Consider the following 24,341-nt stretch of genomic DNA (forward strand, 5'->3'; position numbering starts at 1 on the left):
CAGGGTGACATCATGATCAACTCATGCCCCGAGAAGGCACTGCTGACAGCACACAGCAATGCCAGAGACTGCAGCGATGTGAGAAGCTTCTGTTCTTCCAAAGCACACACATTTGCTCAACACTAGAGCTGAAACAAGTTAAAACACTCCAGGGGGATAGCACTTAGTGCACCCCAAACAGACACCATAGTGATAATATAACTATAATAATAGTCATACTATAACAATAATATAATTTAGAAAATATGGCCATTGTTCTGTTACACTATTGTATTGAGCACTATTGAGTTCTATTTTAGTGACCTGCTGAGTAAACAAGAGTATAAGAAGCACTTCTATTTTCCAGATGTGAAGTACTGAATCCAGATTTAGACAGCTAGGTCATGAACAATAATATACAGTCGATACAGTCCAAAGCGGAGAGCTGTATTGCCAAAGAGATGTCCTCCCACAGCGAAATGCCAAAAACAGAAGTCATGTTTAGATACCAGCCAACAGCTGCTGGACAGAGAAAGGCTCTGAGACACAGCCCAGTTAACCCTCTCACCGACCCCAGAATCAAGGGAGCACATCTGCTGGATGTGAAGAAGCTCACTGCAGTTTGTGTGTCTCTGCGGTGGTCCACAGTGGTCACAGGCGCAGGAAGGTTTCCGTACCCCCAGGCCCCTCCTCTGGCTGTCTGTGCCTGGATCACAGCAGGCTTTAAGATGCTTTCTCGTTGCTGAGACTGGTACTGCTAATGCGGCACGGACTGTGGCAGAAACAGCGCTTGACTAGAGCAAGTAATTAAGGACTGAGGGGTCGTGGTTGATGCTTAGGTCTGCTCTCACGCGCAGTACGGGAGCGGTGGCTGGCCTGAGAACAGCTAAAGATAGCGGTACAATGTGAAAGGACCCAGAGGGAAACTGGCCAAACTCTCCTCCTTCCCCCACACCGCAACAATCAGGCCAGAGAAAGCCCTGTGCCAGACCCAGGCGCAGAGAGCTTTTGAGCCCGGCCTGTTCCTTCCTGTCCCAGCACAGAGTGGGAGAACCACCCACCACCCCCACTTCTACTCTTGGCAGCTGTAAGAGAGCAACTGGGGGGGGGGGGGTCTGAGAGAGCAGATCATTCCCAGGGTACAGACAACACTCACTGCACTTAAAATAATAAGTTACAGTACCAGCCTGGGAGAATAAGGACAGAGCTGTCGGCTCTATACATAAAACTTCAAAAAGGGTCTTTCACAGCACTGCCACACAATGTTAACCGACTCCTATTAGAGAGCTATAAACTATTATATGTGTTCCGAAAAAAGAACGTAGATAATGCTAGCTTCCTTGCCAAACAAATAACTTGCACATAAACTAGCAGTACTGTACTATGGTTTCTATAAATTGGCAGCTACTGACCTAGCTGTCAATGCTGATTTTCTTTCCAGTGTAAGCAATCATCATGCCAATGATTATGACACAGGTGACACTTGAATGCACACCCAGCAAGTAGTCTATTCTAGAAATTTATTTTTATCAATTCATTAAAATGTTCAACACTACAAATGTGTATTAAGAGCAAAGTCCCAGCATGAAGCTAGGGTATGGAAGGGTTGGCTTTCAAACCCACGCCCAGAGCAGAGTTCAACAACCAACTGTCAAATAATGTTGGGAACTGTGACGACTATAAATGTGGATGCAAACCTAGTTTGTACATTCACAAAAATAGACACATTGTGCTATGCCTTAAGTTTTCATAAAACATTCATGAGTAAATGGCTTTACTCTCTTTGATTCTCTCTGGACATTTGGGACATGAAAGCCCCAACACAGCAGTCTCAAACTCGGTGCTTCATTTCATCATCAGCTCACCTAACGCTCCACTGAGCTGAGGCCTGTGCTGGATAATGGATTAAAAACCTCTCAGGAGTATAAAGCATTGTGCCCAATTTACGCAAATACACAAAGGGGCTTGACTTTGTGGAGCATGGCCCTTCAGAATGTGCTGTTTAAAATACAACTGGAAGAACAAACCGCTTTCTGGGCCAGCTGCCAAAGATAATATCTAAAGGAAAGGAGGCTATTTGAATGCGGTTTAACAAACTATCTCCTTAAGGGGAATTCTGTAGGAATTGTAAAATCGATTTGAGTTATCCTATAGAAGGACATGCACAACCATTACTTGCATGTGGTGGGAAACAAGATGGACGCTGCAGCCAGAGCACTTGAGGTGTGAACAGCTTGTTTTTCTTCTGGTGAAAAAATTTCTGATCGCCATAGTGACAATATGACAGCAATCTAACCGACTACCGGAAATGCACACAGTCTGATAATAATACAGTAATATTACAAAGGCAGCTAGTTGACATTCTTACATACCTTACATTGTATTTAAAAATAGTTGTATCTGGCTCCCAAGAGATTCATCAAGCACTGCAATCCACCCTCCGTACTGACAAAGGAGTTTTGTGGGAAGACATTGGGGGTAGGGTTGCGGAACACTATGGATTTAATTCCAAATAAAAATGCTGCAGTTTCCACACACTGTGCCAAGGTTTGTAGAGTGGGCCAAACCCTTCTATGGCAGGTGTATGTTATATAGTCACAGCTAAATGTTGTTGTTAAGCATGAGGCGTGAGTGTTGAGCCAGAGCTGGGGTTGAGAAGATTCATTTGGGGTCGTATCACAAAAAAGTTAATTTTAGTGCATTAATCCATTGACTGTATTCAGTACCACTACCACCATAAATATATTCTACACCAATAACATTGTCTTAACCTATCAGTAAATGTAACTTCACATAAGCATCACATACAATGTCTGTCACCTTAAATATTTCCGAAAGCATTCCTAACCATTACTATATGTATATTTGAGGCCTAAAAAAGTTTGTTCTGCACTATAACAGTAATATAGTGCCCCCTGGAAGCGCCCATCTATATCACACGCATTTATCTCCCTCTCAGTCTATTTCAAATCAGTGAAAGTCAAGATGTATTGACATGAAAACCGATTGGAACTGCATTGGCAAATTCAATAACAGGAAAATAGTATCACTCTCTCTCTCTCTCCCTCTCTCTCTGAAGCGGAAGCAGTGGGTCCTCTCCTCAGAAAGGCACATGCAGGGTCCAGCCCACGTGAGCGCATGCACACAGAGAACCTCAGGAACTCATCGGTCAGAATCGTATACAGCTCCAGTACCAGAGGAATAGCGCAGAGTAGCGCAAGACACCGCGTGCCATTACCTGTCGGCCTCCAGAACCAATACTTCCGCCTTCGGTTCATTCTGATAATCCCAGGTATTTAATTTGGGGTTAAAATCCTTCAAGAAAAGGCGAAAGCTGTTCCTCCTAGCCTAAAGTTATTGTGTGCCGATCGTCCTCACACATATGTCCAGCACTGGACACCTGGAGCACAGGCCTCCTCATCAGGGTCACCTACCAGAAGACACGCGCAGCGTACGTGACCTCCTGCCCACAGTCACAATGCCCAGGCAGTCCATTTCGGTCCGTCGGCAAGTAGTGAGCGAGTGACAAAAATAAGAAAAAGTAAGGGAGAAAAGCAGAGAGAATGGAGAAAGCCTCTGCGATCCAGGTCATGAGCTCACTTCCTGTTTGTGAACGGACGACACAAATGAAGGACCCCCCTCCTTCTTCCCCTTCCAGCACAGAAGGCTGTCCGCCCTTCTGAGCACAACGCCTATGACGACAGCAGCCTGCCTTTTGGACCTCCATCGTATTCTTACTGAGGCGTGCGTCCACAGACGCAACCGCAGAAACCTGCTCTCTCTCAACCTGAGGCAGCCCTCTCTCTGTCCGTTCAGGGGTCAGACCCCATGCACACACACACACACCGTCAAGACCCGCCCCCCCCCGATACACACACACACACACACACACACACACTTTCAAGACCTGCCCCCCCCGACACACACACACACACACACACCATCAGAGTCCACACACTCACACACACACACACACACACACACACACACACACTCACGCACTGTCAGAGTGCACACACACACACACACATGCACTGTTAGAGTGCACACACACACACACACACACACACACACACACACACACACACACACTGTCAGAGCGCACACACACACACACACACACACGCGCGCACACACACACACGCACTGTCAGAGTGCACACACACACACACACACACACACACACACGCCAGCGTGGCCTCCACGTGTCTGAGCCCCGGGCAGCACAGTGGGCAGGAGAACACCAGTCAGAGCGGGAAATGCAACACAAGGTCAGGAAGCAGGGGCAGTTAATAGAGCCTGCAGCTCATGGGAGGGGGTGTGAGTTCGTAGCTGAGGTTTCTGAGAAATTAGGAAATATTAGGCAATGCGTTGCATATATCTACGCCTTTATCTCGATGTGTCGTCGAGTTTTAAAACAATGACTTGAAGCTAGTCATAAGACAGTTCTAAACTGGCAAAAAGGGAAAAAAATTAAAAAACAGGCCCAGAAGGAGAAAATTCTCCAGAAATTCCCTGCAGGTGGACGGGGTGATAAAAACATATGACATCACCGCAGGGCCTATCTGAGGTGCACCTTCTTCCTGTAATCAGGACAATGTGAGGAATACCACGTGCCCAGACAGGAAGTCAACACATGCTAGCCCTTCCCACTCCCCAGTGTGTCAGGCTGCTGGCCAGCATAAAAGGCCAGATTCTACAAAAACAAGGTACACTCTCCCTCCCCCATGACAGCACCACTGTAAGGGCCTATTGCATGTGTGGGATTTGTTGCTGTAACAATAAAATTGCACTAAACATTTGTACAGGCTGGTGAGACAGAAAAAGAATAGCAACTGGTCAGTGGCTAAATCATCTTGAAGCCCTCTGTTGGGAGAATCAAAAAACTTTGCTCAGTTTATTTTGTACTAGGAGGGTAGTCCCAGGGTTCTGTTGGCAAACGTGTTGGTAGGCCAGCATGCCAGGAGAGACCTGGAGCGACAGAGCAGGGATAGAATAATGTTTTGGGTGTGACAGAAGGTGAGAATGTGCATAAGTTAGTAGCATTTTTATGAGCTATTATGGCAGTGATGGGCCCATGAATTGTTATGTACCAAAGCATGAATGGAGCAATCATGTGCTATCACCTGAGAACTGTACAGTGACTGGACTTTGTAATGGTAGATCCAACCGGCTGTATAGCCACTCCAGCTGAACACATTACATGGTAACTAGCTGGGATTTATGCAGGAATTAAAGTCAGACCAATGATGATGAGCTTGGAGCAGTCAAACAGGTTACCGTGTTAACTGAATGGATTACGTTGTTTAATTCACCGCCAGACACACGCAAACATTTGGTAAAGTATTACATACAACAGAAAAGGCCAGATTAATCGACTTAATCCAAAAGGCTGGATTAATCCATTTAATTTCACAGTGTTGAGAATTGCAGGTTAATTATGAACACTTCTCAAACTTTATTTGTTGCTATATGATCATATAACTCCTCTAACCAGGAAGAGCATTTCAGTCAAGCATGAATTAATGTTTCCCTCTAGTGGTATTAATGCAATACTACAACTTCATTTGACAAACCCTTCAGGCAAACTTCAAGTTTGGTTATTTACAGTACAGTAATACATTTGTAATTTCTGTATAAGTGCACCATCATACAATAGCAAGTGTGACGTTCATAACCCTGTCATTTCCTTGAGCCTAGCCGTAACCACAACCCTATCTCTACAGACGATATATTGCAGCTAAATAATGCTAGCTTATGAGCATCCAGAACCAGCACGGTCAAGTAATGACTGTTCTTAATTAACACTATTTAGAATGCTTAATGTATTGTCCACAGTTAAGGCATTTCAGGGCAGTGTGTACATTGATGAGACTTTTCTTAACTATTTACAGTTCTGTTAAACCAATAAAATGGTGGCTCATTGATGCACCTTAGTTATACATTTTAACAATTATTTGTAAATACTTCTGAACTAGGACTTGGTACTTCTTACCAAAAGATAATGAACTCAGAATCTCTATACTACCAAACTGTCTTTAGACTGCCTGTCTTTAAGCTACATAACTCAAGAAAGTGGCATCATACTGACAAAATATTCTATGGAACTATTCAACATGTGTTCAGTCTTGTATTGAAAATGTCTTGTCTTGAGTCTTGTGGATCTTTTTCATTGACATTAAAGTGAAAATATTAGCAATGCTGAAAGAGATATTAAGGATTTATAGATTATGAAAATATACTTATGCTGTGCCAAATAACAAACCCGCAAAAACATTTCATGATAGTTCTAATGCATCACAAAAAACAAAAATAGACCAATAAAAACAGTCATGTAAAAAAAAAAAGTAGCCACACCAGATAACCACCTGCGACTGCAAACACACACTTTCTGAAACACACACCAGGTAAATAAAAGCCCTGGAACATAGCGGCGCTTGGACTCTCAGAAGTTGGGAGGGAAATGACCAGGTTCCTGCCACCTATTGTTTCAGGGTATTTTCTGAGGCAGTACAGGTTATGGCAGACATCTCAACATCCTGCCCCGGCTGAACTTAATCCCCCCTCCAGCAGCTCTGTCTCCCTGCCTGGCCATAGAGTGCACGATTCCACTGACGATAAATACAGAAGAATCAATCATGTGAATTTTGCCTTCGATAAAGAATAAACTCAGATTGGCCAACTGCGTTGCCACATGAATAACAACAACAAAAAACTAGAGGGAAAGATTCAAAACTTATAAAACGTTTTTTCTTGAGGATTTTCCAATACAATTGCAAGCTTTGCCACAGCTGCAGACGCTCTGCGCACCAGCAGTTTATCTGGCCTTACAATATGGCTGGTTACAACAGTGCCATAAACTGACATAATCCACAAATGGCAGCCAGTCATAGGAGCTGGTGGTTTAACTATCTAGCATGCATACGAAATAAAACTCTGTAGACATGTAAGAACCAAGCAGCCTTCTTCAATGCAGTTCAAGCTCCTCAGCTGGCAGTTCTCCACAGGGTTTTCATCATGCATAAATCAGGCTGAGCTGAATGAGGCCGACCGGACGCATGGTTGGCGGAGCAAGGCGACAGCAACACACACTTATGACAGTAATATGACAGAAATGGTTCCTCATGTCAGACCAGACCTCAGGTGCGCAGTGAACAACAGAAGCTGCTGTTCTGCAGTGGAGCGGAAAACTCTCTCAAATAATTTCCAAATCGTTTGCACCTTGTGTCTGATGAAATATCGCCCCAACACAATCCCTGCCCTGTCCACCCTGCCACTGAGGATGTGCAAAATTAGGTATTTATCCATTAACAAAATCGGCCATACCTGAGGACTGCATCCTAACATCTGACTTAGATGAGGCTGTACAGAAGATGTTTAGTTGATTGAAGAGGTTGAGTGGGTCTTCAAGAATACAGATTCACAAAATACCTTATCGTATACTGGTACATACCGGAGAGCACCTATTTTTTGCGATATGTACAACAAACAAACCTTGCAGACTGGGTTGAATGTTAATTTCATATACCAAGAGGTTCCTTATTCATGCAAACTGATGTGGGGTATCCTTCACACCCAGACCACCAGGCCTGGGTGTCACTGATAGACCACCGAGTGGGGCTCAGAGGGAGGTCAGCCCATGTGGTGGGGGTCACTGTCCCATCCAGCTGCAAGGCAGGGGGGCCCTGGGGCTTCAGCACCTCTTTGTGTTGTTGGTGGAAACAGGTCTGGAGTGGCCAGGTGTGGGCTGGGTGGAACCCGAGGGGAGGCCCCGTTGAGACAGTCCCTAAGGGCACGTCCCATCCCCTCCAGACACGCTCTGAGTTTGTGTACCATCACCGACGGGGGTGCTCTTACTGCCTTATCTTTTCCAGCGCAAACAAAAGAACACTGCTGGACTGTTGCTGTTTGTAAATACAGTGCAGAACTATGCATTATGCGAGAGTTAACTGTGGGTTAAATGAATGAGTCCTGGGGCTCGGGCCAGCACAACAACAACAGTAACAACAGGGGCCATAGAGCCAGTAATTCACGGGGCTGGCCCTTCCCAGACTGCCCTGTTCTGCACAAACGGGCCCATTGTTAGCGCCGGACCAGGGGCCCAGACCAGGCCATGCAGCTCATGGTCCTGCTCAGAGCTGACGGAGGAAGGAGAGATTTCGGGCAGACGGCCGGAAAAAAATTAACGCAAGAATGCCAGTAATCCATGATGCTGGGGACAAACAGAAACAAAATGTCTGCCAGCTGAGCTGGAAGGTGAGCACTGTGGTAAAACAGAACCATTGTTGAAGGGCTCACAATTGTACATTTGTCACATGCCAAACATTTTGCGCTCAGCTTCTGCCTATGGAATAATTTACTGCATGAAATAAAAAGAACCAAATAACCAGTGTTTTTTTTATTGCACATTTAGCATAATGCGTCTCACTTAACACCATGTCTGTACAAGTGCTTGTGATTGAAGCATTTCAGAGTATGTTTATGTAAATACAAGCAGTCAAGAGTGCTTGCCAATCACACCTTTCGCTGTTGCAGAGACACACACACCTTGGGGCTATCAGATAGATTTTCTTAATTAAATCAAGGCCATGGTTTCTGCTAGCTAGCATGTAAAAGTTTCAACAAGAAGCACATTTATCAAAAGTTCTCCAAACCTTAAAGGAATGTGGCCATGATCAGTCATGCACGGGCAAATATGTGTGCAAATTCAGGATACTGTGTGGTGAGAAGAAATGAAAAAAAAACTGTCATCTTGCTCTGTTATGCTCCACTGAGCTCTCAAACTGAAACAGATATCACTGAAATAGAAAGGGAAACAGGCAGCAGTCATTACTGCTGAAAATAACATGGTTTAATATTCAGTTAATGCTTGATTGCCCCTTCAACCAAGCATCTAGAATACCCTGCAAGAGGCAAATCAAAGACATCTGCATCAGACTTTGCTAAAACTATGTAGCCACAAATAGCCACACAAACAGCCACAAATGCCATCAAAACAGCTAGATAGTTGCCAAAACCTTCTTTAGCAAGCAAAAAGTAAGCTTTTTGAGACAATAATAAAATGAGTGTTCAAAGACAAAAGCTCAAGTGACCACAATGGAGATGATCCCACCACAAGCTCCAAGCATGAAGACCTTGTCGACAAGAAGGGCCAAAGGGAACAAATTCTGTCATATGGAAGTGTTTTGTCATACAAGGTGGAAGTCTAACAAGGTGCAGAGTAGCATGCATCAGAAATTATGCCACAGACCAGTGGCAACAAAGACAGGCAACACCACAAATCCTTCCACCATCTGAAATAGCACCACCTATTAGAGCACACACAAAGTTTGAGTTTTTGGACTTATATGAAAAGAAAGCATACCCCCCAGCCCTACATGACCAGCCAACGGGCATGGACAAGAATGCTGTCACACACTGCCCGCTTTTATTCCATCATCATTTCTGTCACAACAGGAGCATCACCCTGAGAGACATGCAGCACTTAAACAGGCTGGTTATCTCTTGAACATCTGAAGAAGACAGATGTGGGATAAGATCTTGAGTGACATATTGCAGTTTTTAATTCACGAACAAAAGAGGTGACACATGATGAGCGGTCATCACGGAATGGGTCCATATTCACCCAAAAGGTTAATATGGATAACGTGACCAACAGAAGCTGCCCTAGACAGTGCTGTTTGCTCAGAAAATACATTTCTTAATACAATAATGATGTGTCACCTATTTGTCACCCACGTGACTGGCAATGTGGCAATTTACATAGCTTTAGTAATGAAGTCAAACTTAAAATGTGAACCACTCATGCTTTGACAAGTAAGATGAAGTGAAGTTAAAAAACCTCAGGCCTACTCCCATGACTCCAAGGTGCTCCTCATAACAAATATATTTGAGTCAAAGGGCATGGATCCAGGTCTCCATCTGTAGCTCCCCTTGTGATCATAGAGATCCCTGTAAAGTGAGCTGATTATGTTAACCTCTTCCCCATTAGACTGTGTTAACTACAGTAGTGGCACCAGTTGACAGCTACCTGTACTACATCCAGTCAGCAAAGGCAGTTTTGGGAAGAAAGCATGCAGCTGATTTACATACACAGTAATCGACTGTAAACAACAGTCGATCCTTTATGCATTAAATCATAGTGTTTCATGTGTATAGTTGTTCCCTGAAGAGGGTTTTTGGGAATATAAATAAAGAAATCATATGCCTTTGGGGCAAGAATTTCTACAAACATGCAGTGACAAGCTCTTCAAACAGACTAGTTCGGACCTGCCTGTCGTTTCCAGGTAGCTCACAAGGTAAATTCTCCCCTTGCCCCATACAAGGTGTGTGACTTACCTCCACCACGCACTTGGTAAACATTCTGAATTCCCTTGCTTTCACAATTGCCCGCAACGGAAATTGGATTACAGTAAGAGTCAAAGCTCACCCCGAGACATCACAGAGTTATGTCAATTCTGGTGAAGATGTCCAATTCGATTTCAAGAGCAGAAGGCCAGCAACAACACAACGTTGACATAATGAAGGGAAATTACACAGGTTTATAACTTGGCTTATTACTACCATTAGTATACATATCATTTCGGACAGTAGACCTAAGGTATGGCGAAATTATGGTAATGGTAATATGGTAATTATGGTAATCATACACGTAAATTCCAATTATATTTAAATATATCCTAGACGTCATTATGCTCGGAAAAGTTCGTTTTATCTGGCCTTCTGTCAGAATTTTTAATAACACAATTAACAAAATAAGATGAATTAGGAGCATATCACTTTAACATAAACAAGCGGTCGTATAACTTACGGGTGATCACGAAATCGTCCTATATTCAGGGCATTCCCAGCATGTCAATAACCAGAGCAAACCCACCTGCACATTCTTGTGATTGCACATGCTGCCTTTGCAAACTCCTTGGCTTCCTCCGAAAAGCGACTCGTCTGAAGTCGTCCATATCGTGCGCAATCTCTCCAGTTACCCCCTCTCCGGTCGTACATTGAAAAAACTTCAATGTAATAATTGTTTTAGATCACTTAAGACGGACTTTCTGTTAACCTAGAAATATTTTAGAATAAAGAATGTCCTTGCATAACATTCAATCGCAAATCTCAAACTTCACAAGTAGGCGAGTAGTCTTGGCAACCTATTGTTTCTGCGCGGGTTTCAGAAGCGATAACTCTACCGTAAGGAGTGAAGTTACTGTGTAGGTGTAAGTATTCCAATGCGCTCCGTTCACTGGGCAACTCATACGCGTCTATGCCACTGTAAATCAATCCTAAACGTTATCAGTGCTGTGTGCCGTCGTCATCATCCGCTTATCTCTGCACCAGTCACCTTGAATAGTATACGCCCTTCCCACTCCACAGGCTGAGCACTCTCTCGAAGACACTGATTGGTTGAGGTATTTCCTAAGAGACGAGCAGTAGTCACAAGGGTTATTTAAACACGAGTATCTGTTTTCTTTCCATTGAACACAAGAGACTGATACCTACACACACGTATAGGTAAGATATTTAGCAATATAAGGTCGAATGTGCATGCAACTTCAGCGCTTCAGAGTGAGATAGTATTGAATGTTGAAATTGATTGAAGACAACGGGAGTGATGACGATTTTGGAGCAAACCGCACGAGCCTGTGAATTGTGTAGTCAATCATTTCACTGCAGTTGGTATCTTCAACGCACAACACACACATTTTACAGGTAATATGGATGCAGTGTGCAATGTGGCAACGTGTCGTTGAATAGACAGTAACAGACACAGACAAGATTCAAGGCAGCCTCATTTACCGTCCAGGGACAGTTTGTTTATTTTCTATTGAAACAGGTAGCTATGTATTACACTGTTTTTAAATAGAATAAGAAAGAATAATAGTAAAATCCAGTACAGTATATTGCTGTTTTTTACATAAATTATTTTTAAATTTCTTCTTGTGTTGATTAGTGTCTCTGTTCCAGTTGGCAGCAGAGAGGCCAGATCACAGACAGAGATACAATTGTGCAGACAACCAGGAGAAGTTCTCTTCTTCACAGACAGCCTCAGTAAAACACAAATACTAGTTTTGGACCACTTCACATCTCCAAGCAACAATGACAACCGAACCTTAGAAGGCTGTCTCTCTCCACCACATTCATTCTATCAGATAGTACAGAAAATATAAAACGATAATCAGTTCAAAAAATAAAACAACAATTAGTTCAATAAATAAAGTAAATCCAGCCTTTAGGAAACATTATATACATACATACAAGAGAAGAAAAAGAGATTTCCGCCTGGTGTTAAAACATGCTTGCACCATGATTCACTCAGTGGAGGCTACAGGGAAAAAGAGCTTGTCTGCATGAGAGGTGGACACTATTGTGCACACACCACTCTCCTCCAAAATACTGCTATGTGTTTAATGGAAAGGCCCACTTTAGTGAATGTAAGCTATGTGAAAATGTACTGAAAAATATATACTGTACACCCATCAGTCTCCTGTCTATATGTCCACCCCATGTTGAGTCTCAATTCACACAATGAGGAAAATCATGTCAAATCAAATAAAAAAGAAAACAAAAACATTAATATATAATTATACATGTTACACATAATTAGCAAGTCAGGCACAAATGGGTAATGCAACCAAAAATGAGGCCTACATCAAATCAAGATTTATAAAAGTGCATGGAAACAATTTTAAGAATAATAAATACTTGAAATACTGAAATCCCATTGGGCTGAATTGTTTCTACACAACAACCACAGCAGGTTCATCTCTCAAACAAATCAGATGCTTTGCAACCCAGACCAAAAAAAAAAACTGTATAAAAAAGTCCTTTCAAATCAGTCCAGACCTCAATCTCTAACTCAAAAATATCTAAATGAAGTGTAAAATCCAGGGGGTTGGACATTCATTTACACATTTTATTTGACAATGTTTGATTATCTGAAAGGCTTAATGGCATCTGTGGCATCTGTCATATGGCTTCCAACAATGAGGGATGAAAACACTGACACAGCACAGAGGGAGATAACCTTGGCAAATGAATATATAACTATGATTGTAATAACAATAATACTCATAATAATACTTATGAAATAAGCAAAATTATATTGCTTCCTATTTCCTCGTTCCTTATTTTAGTACAAAGTTCACATTTACAGAATCAGACTTCATTTTTATGAAATAAAAAGAGGATGGACTCTAAACCCAACATAACGGAGAGACATGGCATTACAGTAACTACACACAGATTAAATAAACCAGAAACATTAGTCAGGTTCTGCAGGAAACGTTGAGAAAGTGTGTTGGTGTGTCACTGCCACAAGGCTACCATTGTGTCTTGTTTTCCGATTGAATCCCGAATGAAAGTGGTCAGCTGATGGAGTGGACAGAGCCTAAGCTGAAGTGTTACTGTTCCCTTACAGACGCCTGCCTGCCTACATACCTCCCTCCACAGAAACAGCCCCTTCAGTGCTGCTGAAGGTATCATGATATGGTAGGTATTATGCTGTCTGTGTAATGTGTATCTTATAATTCTTCTTCTTTTAACTGACAAACAGTAGCCTACATTTATTCAGTGCTGCCCACCCCAGTGACCTCATATACACAATATCTCTCTTTTTATAGTTATTTCCAGGCTTGGAAAGAGATTAGTTTAATCTGTTAATATAACAAGATCTTTCACAGGTTTTACAATTCCCATATACAGGGAAGTCATTTTCTTGCTGTATAATGAAAATCTATCAAAATAATTGCTAACAAATGTATGTGTGATTTGTTTGCATTTTTACAACGTGCTGGTTTATTGGAGTGCCACATTTCATCGCATTAAAAACTGAAGAGATAGTAATATTTTACCAGATTATGTTGAAAAATTATTATCACGACCATTATTGTGATGCATAGATAAATGTTTGTGCTTGTGACTCGGATGTGAGGTGCACACACTGAATGGCCTCAGACTCAGACTTTTGCAGCAAGGAGTCTGAGAGAGCGAGAGAGAGAGAGAGAGAGAGAGAGAGGGATAGAGAGAGAGAGAGGGATAGAGGGAGAGAGAGAGCGAGAGAGAGAGAGAGAGAGCTCTGAGTCCCTCTCCTTTACCAAGCTAATTCTACCCATGAACCGCAGACCATACTGGGATTAAGACACATCAAATAAGAATATGTTATCACTGTATCACTGAATTAGTTGATATGTGAAACCACTCTTCTTGCAACATGAGTGCACATTTCAAAAATATGTTTAGAAACCAGTAAGATTCAAGATGGCTAGATATGTAATCATTCTGAGCAAACTGAAGTGAAAAAAACTATCACCTCATAAACAGAAAATAGTGAGACAATAATAATGAATGGATATGTATATTGCAAAAGGTATATGAAAAAAATACCCTTAGTGAGTGATGTTACTGTAGGTATGATTTTGTAAAATCTTTCAACATCTGAAAAATCACTGTATGCAACAACCATCTTCATTAGTTTCCTTCACACAGACTATATTATGATATTGCAGTGCTTTCAAACATAAAATATACACTATGAAAGCGCTTTGAATTCACTTTTCCACAGAGATGTTACAAAACTGCAGATGTTTAGACTTCCACAGGATTATACAAAGTAACATAACCACTCAAGTTTTAGCTCTGTAAGGGACTGACAATGATTATTTTGGTTGTTTTAATGGAAATCAATATGGAAAGAATATGCCCATGTGTGTGAAATGCAAAGGAGATTAATTAATCCATAATTATTGGATAATCTGTTTTGCACTGTTAAATGTAGGAGTGATTTCAGTACTTTGGCCCTGCCGTGCTGTTACAGCACTTCAGTGGTCCTGTAACACTGATCATCTGCTGAATTCCTCCTTTACTGCCACTCTCACACACAGAAAGCTCAAAGGTCGAAGAGCAGCAAGAGACAGATAACAATACATTAGTGTTTCATTTGTCCAAGTTCCACCACCAAGCGGGGTCAATTTTCTATAGTAATAATAAATAAAAAAACAACCGAACAACTAAACAAACAAAAATATACATAATTGCATCAATAAATAAACCAATAAATACAAATGAATAATTTTATAAATAAATAAATAGTTAGGACCGTTATAATGTTGTTACTTTCACACAGCCTTCTAACCTCTGTCCTGTTTTGGGTGGTCACCACTGTCCTGAGGGCTTCATCATTGTCTCTGTCTGACTGTCTGCAGGAGCAGGGTGCCCTGGCCCTGTGCAGTACCTGGTGATTGGGGAGGGGGGCGGAGCCTGTGGTGGGGGAAGGAGGGGGTTATTTATCGACACAGAGCCATGACTGGCTGTGCGCTGGGAGGTGCTAGGGGCCAGGGGGCGGGGCCTCTGGTGATAGACAGTCGAAAGGAGCATAGGGGGCGTGGCGGCTGCTGCTGCTGCTGCTGGAATGATGTTTCACGTCCTGGAGAGCCATCACAACGTTACGACTGCAGCGGGAGACCACAGAAGAAGAAAAAGAAGAAAGATATAGAGAGAGGAAGAGAGTAGAGAAGAAGGAGAAGATGACATGAAGAGATGTTTTCTCTCAGTGCCACAGGCAGGCAGAAAAACAACAGCGATTACAGAAGAGACAAACAAGCAGCCTCTTCAGAAGACAAGCATGTGACTCACACGCACAAACACGCTACGTCCCCACACATTCAGGCAGGTTAGGGTTAAGAGCCCAGGTCTCCCACAGCTAAGAGGTGATGACTGCAATGCTCTCAGACTGGGACAGCAGGCTGAACTTTGGGGGGGAGGGGGGCTGTAGAAATGGGCCTTAGGTCACCAAGGGTGAGAGGAGGAGCTGTGAGAGAGGAGTAAACTGGAATATGGAGGTGACAGAGGGTGTGGAGGTGTGGCGTCATGGTGTGTATGTTCATAGCCATCAATTTAAGGATCAGTGGATCTGCACAGTCTGCTCAGAAACGGAGGAGAACAGGCTGGTAGCTTGTTGTCTAGGGTTATTGAGTGGCACTATTGTAAAGTAGCATTCCAGTCTCACCCAATTCTTCAGTCCGAACTCAATTTCTTCTGCCACCCACTACTGAAATATTCATGCCCTCAAACAATACATAAATATGTGGGCTTGTTAGAATGAATAGATGAAAGTGTTAGCAGACTGATGGAGGGTTATAGCACTGAAGTGCCCTTTGCTGTAGATGTGCGTGTCCTGTGCCGTGTGGTAGTGTGTGACTGAGGGCCGGTCACGCTCCGCAGACCTTAATGTGGGCTTTATGTCATAGCCCCAGGCCATGCATTCTCTTTAGTGTCTCAGGTTAAAAGAGTGCGTGCGTGTACGTGTGGTTTTGTGCGTGAACATGCATGTACAGTCTGCTGTGCATATACACTCAGTGAGCGCTTTATTAGGTATTTATTAGACTTATTTTATAGACTTCTACTGCTGTAGCCTATTTGCTTACAGTTATGATGTGTAGTATGTTTAGAGATGCTCTTCTGCATACCACTTGTAATGTGTGGTTATTTGCGTTACTGTTTCCTTCCAGTCAGCTTTGACCAGTCTGGCCATTCTCCTATGACGTCTCTCATTGCTGAGTTTCTGTCTACAGAACTGCTGCTCACAGAATTTTTTTTTTTTTGCACGATTCTTTGTAAACTCTAGAGACTACTGTGCGTGAAAATCCCAAGATATTAGCAGTTTCTGAGATACTCACCAACCACCAACAATCATTCCATGGTCAAAGTCACTTTTTTCCCCATTCTGATGGTTGATGTGAACATTAACTGAAGCTCCTGACCCGTATCTACATGATTGTATGCATTGCACTGCTGCTACACAATTGGCTGATTAGATAATCGCATGAATAAGTAGGTGTAATAAAGTAAAAATGTTCCTAATAAAATGCTCGGTGAGTGATGTGTTAGCATTATGTGTTTTCATGCATGTATGTTTGTGTGTGAACGTACAGTATGTGTGTTTAGTGATGTGTCTGAGGTGGAAAGTCCTGGGGGCAGAAAGTAAAAGTCCTGCCATCCGTTTTGAGTTCAGCCAGCATTTCACTAACTCCAGGCTGGAGAATTGTGTTAATAAGTAATTCCAGGTGAATGGCACAAAATCATGGGGAGGACTTTTACTTTCTGAACCTGGACTTTCCCCCCTCTGGTGTTTAGCTTGTGCAGAGGGCCACAGTGAGAGCGGGGTCTGTTTGTCTGCGGTGAGGGAGAAGAAGAAGAGGGGGTAACTAACGTTACCTGCGGCCCAGAGAGGCTCTGTCTCGCCTTAGTTGTGGGGAGACTGGCGGTACTGAGGCAGCAGGCTGCTGACAATCTAGGAGAGACTGATAAATTAGACAGATATACAGAGGAGTGACGGTGAGGGTTAGTAGGACACACACACTGAGGACAGCACTGGCAGGAGGATCACACGAGGAATGGCTTGTCAGAGAGAACTGCTTCTGTGTTCAGCTCAGCTCTCCCCTTCCCAACACACAGCTCAGGGAGGCAACAGATATCTACCAGCCTGTTTTCAATAACAATAATTATTTCAGCGTTTACTATTGCTACCGTTAAATACTAGCACTGGCGTTAAACGGGATTCAAACAGGATTCAAGTTAAAAGGAAATTTCACACCGACCAACGTGGGTGTTGAGTGTTTGGGAATGGTGAACAAGCAATTCAATATCATAAGGAAGTGAGCCAGGGCTACAGTTGCTGCTGTGGACTACATTCAGGTGTCATGGGTTAGCACTCTTTATTGATCTTCTATAATCTGCTACGCTATCATCAATGGCATATTGTTCCCTACCCAGAAAAACTACAGGATTACAGGAAATAATGAATTTGCTCACATGACTCTGCACTTTGGAATTGCACTCATTTACATGGCCATTTCTGATTACCTCCAGCACAAGGTGACAGGTAACTGTTACCTGGAATACAAGAATCTGCAAAGCTAATCTTGGGAGAGCCATCGGGTCTGTCTGCTGGTTGTTGCTGTTAAAACAGCTTTGTTTACTGACTTGGTTTCTTAAGATGATTACAAATAGCAGCAGCAGGAGCCAGCAGGATGACGTAGGTGTTAAACTAGGGTTTAGCATACTGAAATGACCAAGCGAGGATGCACACTGCCATCTAGTGGTCACATCTTCTGCTCTCTTCCATCACTGCAATGCAGGTGTGATGATCAGGGTCTCTTTCAGAGAGAGTATGCCCCACTGAGTTCAAAACCTTGGGCAGTGGGTCATTCAAAACACTGCCTTAAGTTTTAAGAGTGATCACATGACAGCAGAGAATCTGATTTCATCTGAATTTCATCATTTGTAAATCATTTTTATTGTCTTTTTACTGCTTCCAGTATAGTACACTAGGTCTTTTCTGATCTTTTCTGATCTTTTATTATTACTATGTGAAGCACTTTGTATTGCATTCTTGCACAAAAGGTACTATATAAATAAACTGTGATTTGTTTTTAGATTTTTTTTTATTTTAATGCAGAAAGAGAGTGTGTAGACAGTATGCTGAGGATGTCTTTTTCTTTGTGTCTTTTGCCTGATGATGTAACAGGAAGCTATGAGGAAAGGGAGTGGACCTTTAAATAGAAATACTGCAATAATTCCTCCTGATCTGCCAGCAGGATTCCCTAAGGCTGAATACTCACAATGCAGGCATAGCATACTGTATGTACTTCCACACAAACGTGGAGTCACCACTGAAAAGGCCTAGCCATTTATTAATATCATTCTTATTGCGACATGATATAAACTTTGCATTTGAAATGACTGAAGACAATTATGGTATATAACATGATAATGATACTCTAAATATAAACTACTCTCTATATACCTAATGTGACCTTTTTATGCACATAAGACAGAGAGAGAGATTAAAACATATAGACAGAAAGAGAAATACAATCCATCCATACGTATCATCATTACATGTGATATCCCTCCTATATTCATATTTACAATAATACATTCATTTCAGTTCATGTGCATGATAAATCTTTTTTCAAAAGAGCATAGATGCTCAAATTAAAATGAAAATACTTTGGTTTAGATCCTTTTAGATACCAAAAGTGGCAATATAAAAACATGCAAGGTTGGGAAATAAAAACAAACTTTATAAAGTTAATTATGAAGTAATGTGTCAATCTAACCCAACTGACAACCCAACTGACAAGACATTCCTCACTCCATCCTATGAAGGCTGACATCAATGTTAGCATATGCTCATCACATACAGGAAACAGGAAGATGCCAGGACAATGATTTACACACACCATTAATATATTCAGTACAGCCATAGTATTACACAAGAGAGAATAAATACACTTCTCCACACACATTATGTGCACATACATGCAGACAATATACATAAAAACATTCACTTCTTACCCATGAGACTGGTAATTCTCCCGAATTTGGTCAAACTTTGTGACGATACTGAGCTGGGGTATTGTTTTTACAGTTTCTGCAATCTGGAACCTCCAGCTTGGCCCACAGAAGCCAAATCCAGTGGCAAAAGATTATACTACGGTTTAAAAATGACAGTAAAATCAGGATAGGTGTACTGTACTTCAACCTTATGGGTGAGTGACTGCGGCCATCTTGTGATGATAGCCAGTGTCAATGCAGGAGGCGTGTTTGTAGGAGGTTTGACGGATGTGAAGACAGATGTGCACGCATGAGTGCGTTACAGTGTGCATATAGAACTGAGAAATGCACGTATGGCTTACAGGAATGGGTGTGTAGACAGCACGTGTGCACGCCAACGTGTGCGTGTACACAAGTGTGCTCTATAAACGTATCACTGACATCACAGAGTGCAGGGAGCTCACAGGCAGGAGCTCGCAGAGAGGAGCTCACAGAGAGGTGCTCACAGAGAGGAGCTCACAGAGAGGAGCTCACAGGGAGGAGCTCACAGAGAGGAGCTCACAGAGAGGAGCTCACAGGGGGAGCTTGCAGGCAGGAGCTCACAGAGAGGAGCTCACAGAGAGGAGCTTGCAGGCAGGAGCTCACAGAGAGGAGCTCACAGAGAGGAGCTCACAGGGAGGAGCTCACAGGGAGGAGGTCACAGAGAGGAGGTCACAGAGAGGAGCTCACAGAGAGGAGCTCACAAGGGAGGAGCTCACAGGGAGGAGCTCACAGAGAGGAACTCACAGAAAGGAGCTCACAGAGAGGAGCTCACAGGGAGGTCACAGACAGAGGGGAGGTCACACTGGTTTCCTTCCTAAGCGGCAGCAGCCCAGTCTCCGTCCTAACCTGAAAGCCCACAGGAAGCACCGCAAAGCCACAAAGCCACAGCCTGTCACCGCTGACACCAGCAGAAAATCACAGGCAGGAGTCCTTCCTGTAGTCTCCATAGTGCACAGAATACTCTATCAGCACATCATTTCTTTTTAGCAATTTTTTGGAATGTGGTACCACATTCACATAGCGCATTGTTTGCCTGTGAGTGGAACTCCACAATTCTTGAAAGTTTCATTGATTCCCACGGTTTGATAAGCCAGCTTTGATAGCTAGCGGCCAATAAAATAACACATCTGTGCCTCCCTCTCTGTCACTCTCACACTCTCTGTTGCACTCTCTTTCTCTCTTACTCTCTCTCTCACTCTGTCTCTCTCACTCTGTCTCTCTAGAGCACACACAGCTCATGAAGTGCCCTCATTATTTTTTAGTATTATGTCCACTTGTAAACAAATATCTGTGTATCCAATTAGTAGAAAAGAAACATTCAAAATATTATTTAAGAGTAAATACAGTTCAACATTAGAGCACAGTAGAGTTTTACTTTAAAGGAGCACAACTTTCGTCAGGCAACACTTATTGACTTAGTGCCTATGGGAGAGGGGATGTGTAAATGAGTTGTGATTGGGCAGACATGAGTTTTTATTATTATTAGGTATAGAAATTATAAAAAGAAAATAAATATGCTATATGGGACATTGTGAAACAGCAGTTACGTGTCATTTCAACAGCCACTGAAGTGCTTTGGAAAGACGGTGTGGAATAGACCACATCTGATTACTACAGTTCCTGTACATTGTGCTCAGTGTGTTTACACCCAGCTCAGTAAAGCACAGACAACCCTCAGGAGTCATGGGAAAACAACATTGAAAACCATGGAGGTTAGGTATATGGATGGTATTACAGTGAAAGAGTAAAAAATATTTTTTAACAAATGCCTTTCGCTTCACATATCTGAGATGTTATTGAAATAGCCAAAGATGCTATTAAATGCAAGTGTAGTAATTAATAAACAGTAGTAAACAGTACTTGGGAATGAGTGTGTCTCTTATTATGGCATGATTACGTGCCATAGAATGAACAGCAGCCTATGACCCTGTGCTTTGGATAACAGACTCTGTGTTTATTGTGTGTGATCTTAAGGAAATAAGCAGATCTCAGGCTGCCACGGTCTCCTGGACTGAACAGAACCACATCTCAATCTTAATCGCTTTGCACTGACACTAATTTGATCAATTTGGCACCTTGCTAGTGTTTGTGGTATAACACTGGGCCAAAACCTGTAAATGAGCCTTCATCTATAATGTGTTCAGCCAAAAGAATCCAGAAAAGAATCGTAGAGATTATAATAATTATCATTTAGTGAGCAAGTACAAAGTTAGAGATAAATAAACGGCAATATAATAAAATAAATGAAAATCGTGCTACAAACACAAATGTGGTCAAGTGACTTTTAGAACTCTGAATGTAATGATTATACTGAAGAATACTCGCCTACTATCCCAGAGTCAGACCGGGATTTTTGGATGACATAAATATATAAAAAAATGAATACAAATTAACAGTCAGGCTCTAAGACACCATTGCGAATTTGGTAAAAAAAAGTCTGTGATAATTACAGTGACTAGATTAGTCTCAGCCTCCCCCAACCCCCACATTTTTTTGTGAAAGGTTGCGAAATTTAAGTTTTCTTACCAAAGAAGACTAAATGCTATTCCCATGACTAAGAGGATCAGAGTCCTAAAAATTCCAGCACACTTTGTGAGCCAGTGAATGCATGTCGCAGTCAGCCACCAGGTGGCGATAACAATCCACAAGTCAAAAATCTACCAAACATCTGTTTATCCTCAGGAAAGGCAATGTTCATGGACCTGAATTAGACTTTGATTACATAGGCTTAATTATTAACGTCAACAATAACAATAAGAAAGAGAATCAATGAAATACTCATTATAAAGCTAGCAATAATAATTATTAGAGTTTGTCCTCCATTGCAAGAGGCCTCTTTCAAAAGCCCAGGCATGCATGTTTGACAACAAATATCTTTTTTTATTTTAGCAGCAAATCATTTAGGGAATAGTAAAAACTGTCAGTTAAATCTGACTGTTTCCTAAACCAAAGCTTTCTATTAAAACTACTGATAAAAACACTTTAAAATGTATAGAGAAAAGGCCTGGAGGTGGCTGGTCCGACAGTAGTAAATAATCAGGACAGTTCTACTGCATGTCTCCCAGTTTTGATCAAAACTGCTACCTATTACATTAAACCCCTTAACTAGAAGCTCAACTGAACAATTGGGCCTCATTTCATATTTGAGTTAGTTAAAAAAGTATACAAACGCCCGCAAATGTAAAAAAAAAAAATGCAATTGGATGTAAAAAGAACCCCAATCGCTTGGTTGAGCTGCCAATTAAAGGGCTTTAATGACATATAACCCTAACCTCCACGTGGTAAAGTGTCCTTTTATTTCCTGAAACAATACATATTTACTGTCCAAAAGTTGCAATAAAGAACATAATTTGGCTTCCTGTCTACATTTATTTAGGCAGTTACAGTGGTATCCATTGCAAAGCCATAGTCCGAACACAGGTTCTGTTTCTGTCCCCGATCGTTTGTGGCAGAAACAAAGTGAGTGATAAACTCAAAAACACCCATGCTACCTGAGAGGGCAACCTGCCCCTCATACTGGTAAGCAGTGCTACAAGATGGCAGGGCTGCATTGTGCTGTCTCATTGTCATTGTGAATCCCTGAGGAAAGTCACCACACATTCAAACTGATAGGCAGGGCTTTGGGCACGAGAAACAGGAAACAGGAAACCAGTCTGTCCTCCTCTCTGTGTCACCCACCCACGCTCCCTTGCTGAGTGTCAGTGCCAGGCATGATGGGATCTGTAGGCGCGGGGGAAAGGCTGGCTGGTGGGAGTGCCGGGAGGGGTGTTTATCATGGAGGAGCGTAGCACGCTCGCTCGGAGGCCGGTTCTGGACGCGACGGGAACCGCGCGACGCGGGCCCAAGAGGGGCGAGCGGTAGGGCGAGGTGGGGGCGGAGCCGGGGGAGCAGGACAGCGGCGAGCGGGAGTCCAGGGACGAGGGGTGGCCGAGGTGGTCGGCGCGGGCCAGGGTGCAGAAGTCAGAGCTGAAGGCGTGGGGGTCTACGATAAAGGGCTGAACGCCTAGCGACCACTGCGGGTGGCCGAGAGCGAGGGGCTGGGAGGGAGGGCTCCAGGCGGACGCGCAGAGGGGGGTCTCCACCAGGGACGGACTGCCCAGCGCCGGGGGGGTAAAGGAGGGGTAGGAGGGGGTTAGGGTGGATCTGTGTGCTGCAGGGGAGGAGCGGAGGCCTGCCCCAGCGAAGGGGGACACGCCGGGCAGCGCCGCTTGACTTACTTTGGGAGGGCTGCTCTTCAGCTTGGCCACCTTGCTGGCGCGGCTGCGGTACGACTGCTCGTGGTCGAACTCCAGGTCCTCCAACCGCTGCGTCAGGGCCAGCTTCTGCTGGATGGCCATGCGCAGCAGGGAGTTCAGCGTCTTCTTCTCATCCTCGGCCGCCGCCAGCTGCCTCTGCATCTCGTCCAGCTGCGTCACGTACTCGTCACACCTGCAGAGGGACAGGGAGAGGTGACAGCACAGCTCAGGGTCACCCACACACTGGCACTTCAGCTCAGAGAAATTCACACGATGAGAGGTACACTTGTTGTCTTTAACTTCGTGTTTTCAAAAGATTCATAATCTATGAAGTCCTATCCCAGTCACTGCTTCTTTGTACTTATTGAACTTATTGAGACTTTCATGCATACATTATGATCTTTATACTTACATTTAGCAAATGTATGTTTTGTATCGTCGGCAAGAAGAGTAGAAGTAAGAATTCAAATAATGGCAAACAGAAACTGTAATCTAATCATCTAATCAGTGCACGAACGCAGATGGCAGGCACCCAGTAAAGCAGGGTCACAAATGCATAGAGTCACCATAGTACAATAAGGCAGGGGATAGGCTGCGGACAGCATTCCTCTCTGGGTGACTAATACATTCCTCTGTGTCCACTGCTACCGTTGGCACTGTGGGGTGCATCCTGGCTGGAAAGGGCTAGCGCTTTTCAGCAGGTCACACCGACGCCACCAGGAGCCAAGCCTCCATCATTAAGTTCTACGGCCC

At 43.1% G+C, this 24,341-nt stretch overlaps 2 protein-coding genes across 2 annotated transcripts in view; both read right to left on the bottom strand.

Annotated features, from left to right (window-relative positions):
• fgd4a (FYVE, RhoGEF and PH domain containing 4a) overlaps nt 1-11,240 on the bottom strand; it is a 52,320-nt gene extending 41,080 nt beyond the window's left edge. Inside the window, exon 1 of the mRNA XM_061250824.1 lies at nt 10,856-11,240. Coding sequence (XP_061106808.1) covers nt 10,856-10,937 — 82 coding nt within the window. The 5' untranslated portion in view covers nt 10,938-11,240. The remainder of the gene's footprint in view (nt 1-10,855) is intronic.
• Nucleotides 11,241-11,752: 512 nt separating this feature from the next.
• Nucleotides 11,753-24,341, bottom strand: part of bicd1a (bicaudal D homolog 1a) — a 52,106-nt gene continuing 39,517 nt past the window's right edge. The window contains exons 7-9 of the mRNA XM_061251570.1: nt 23,571-23,781; nt 17,188-17,273; nt 11,753-15,422 (exon numbers count right to left, since the gene is read on the bottom strand). Coding sequence (XP_061107554.1) covers nt 15,299-15,422; nt 17,188-17,273; nt 23,571-23,781 — 421 coding nt within the window. The 3' untranslated portion in view covers nt 11,753-15,298. The remainder of the gene's footprint in view (nt 15,423-17,187; nt 17,274-23,570; nt 23,782-24,341) is intronic.

Source organism: Conger conger, chromosome 8 (assembly GCF_963514075.1).
Source record: "Conger conger chromosome 8, fConCon1.1, whole genome shotgun sequence".
Taxonomy (NCBI): Eukaryota; Metazoa; Chordata; class Actinopteri; order Anguilliformes; family Congridae; genus Conger; species Conger conger.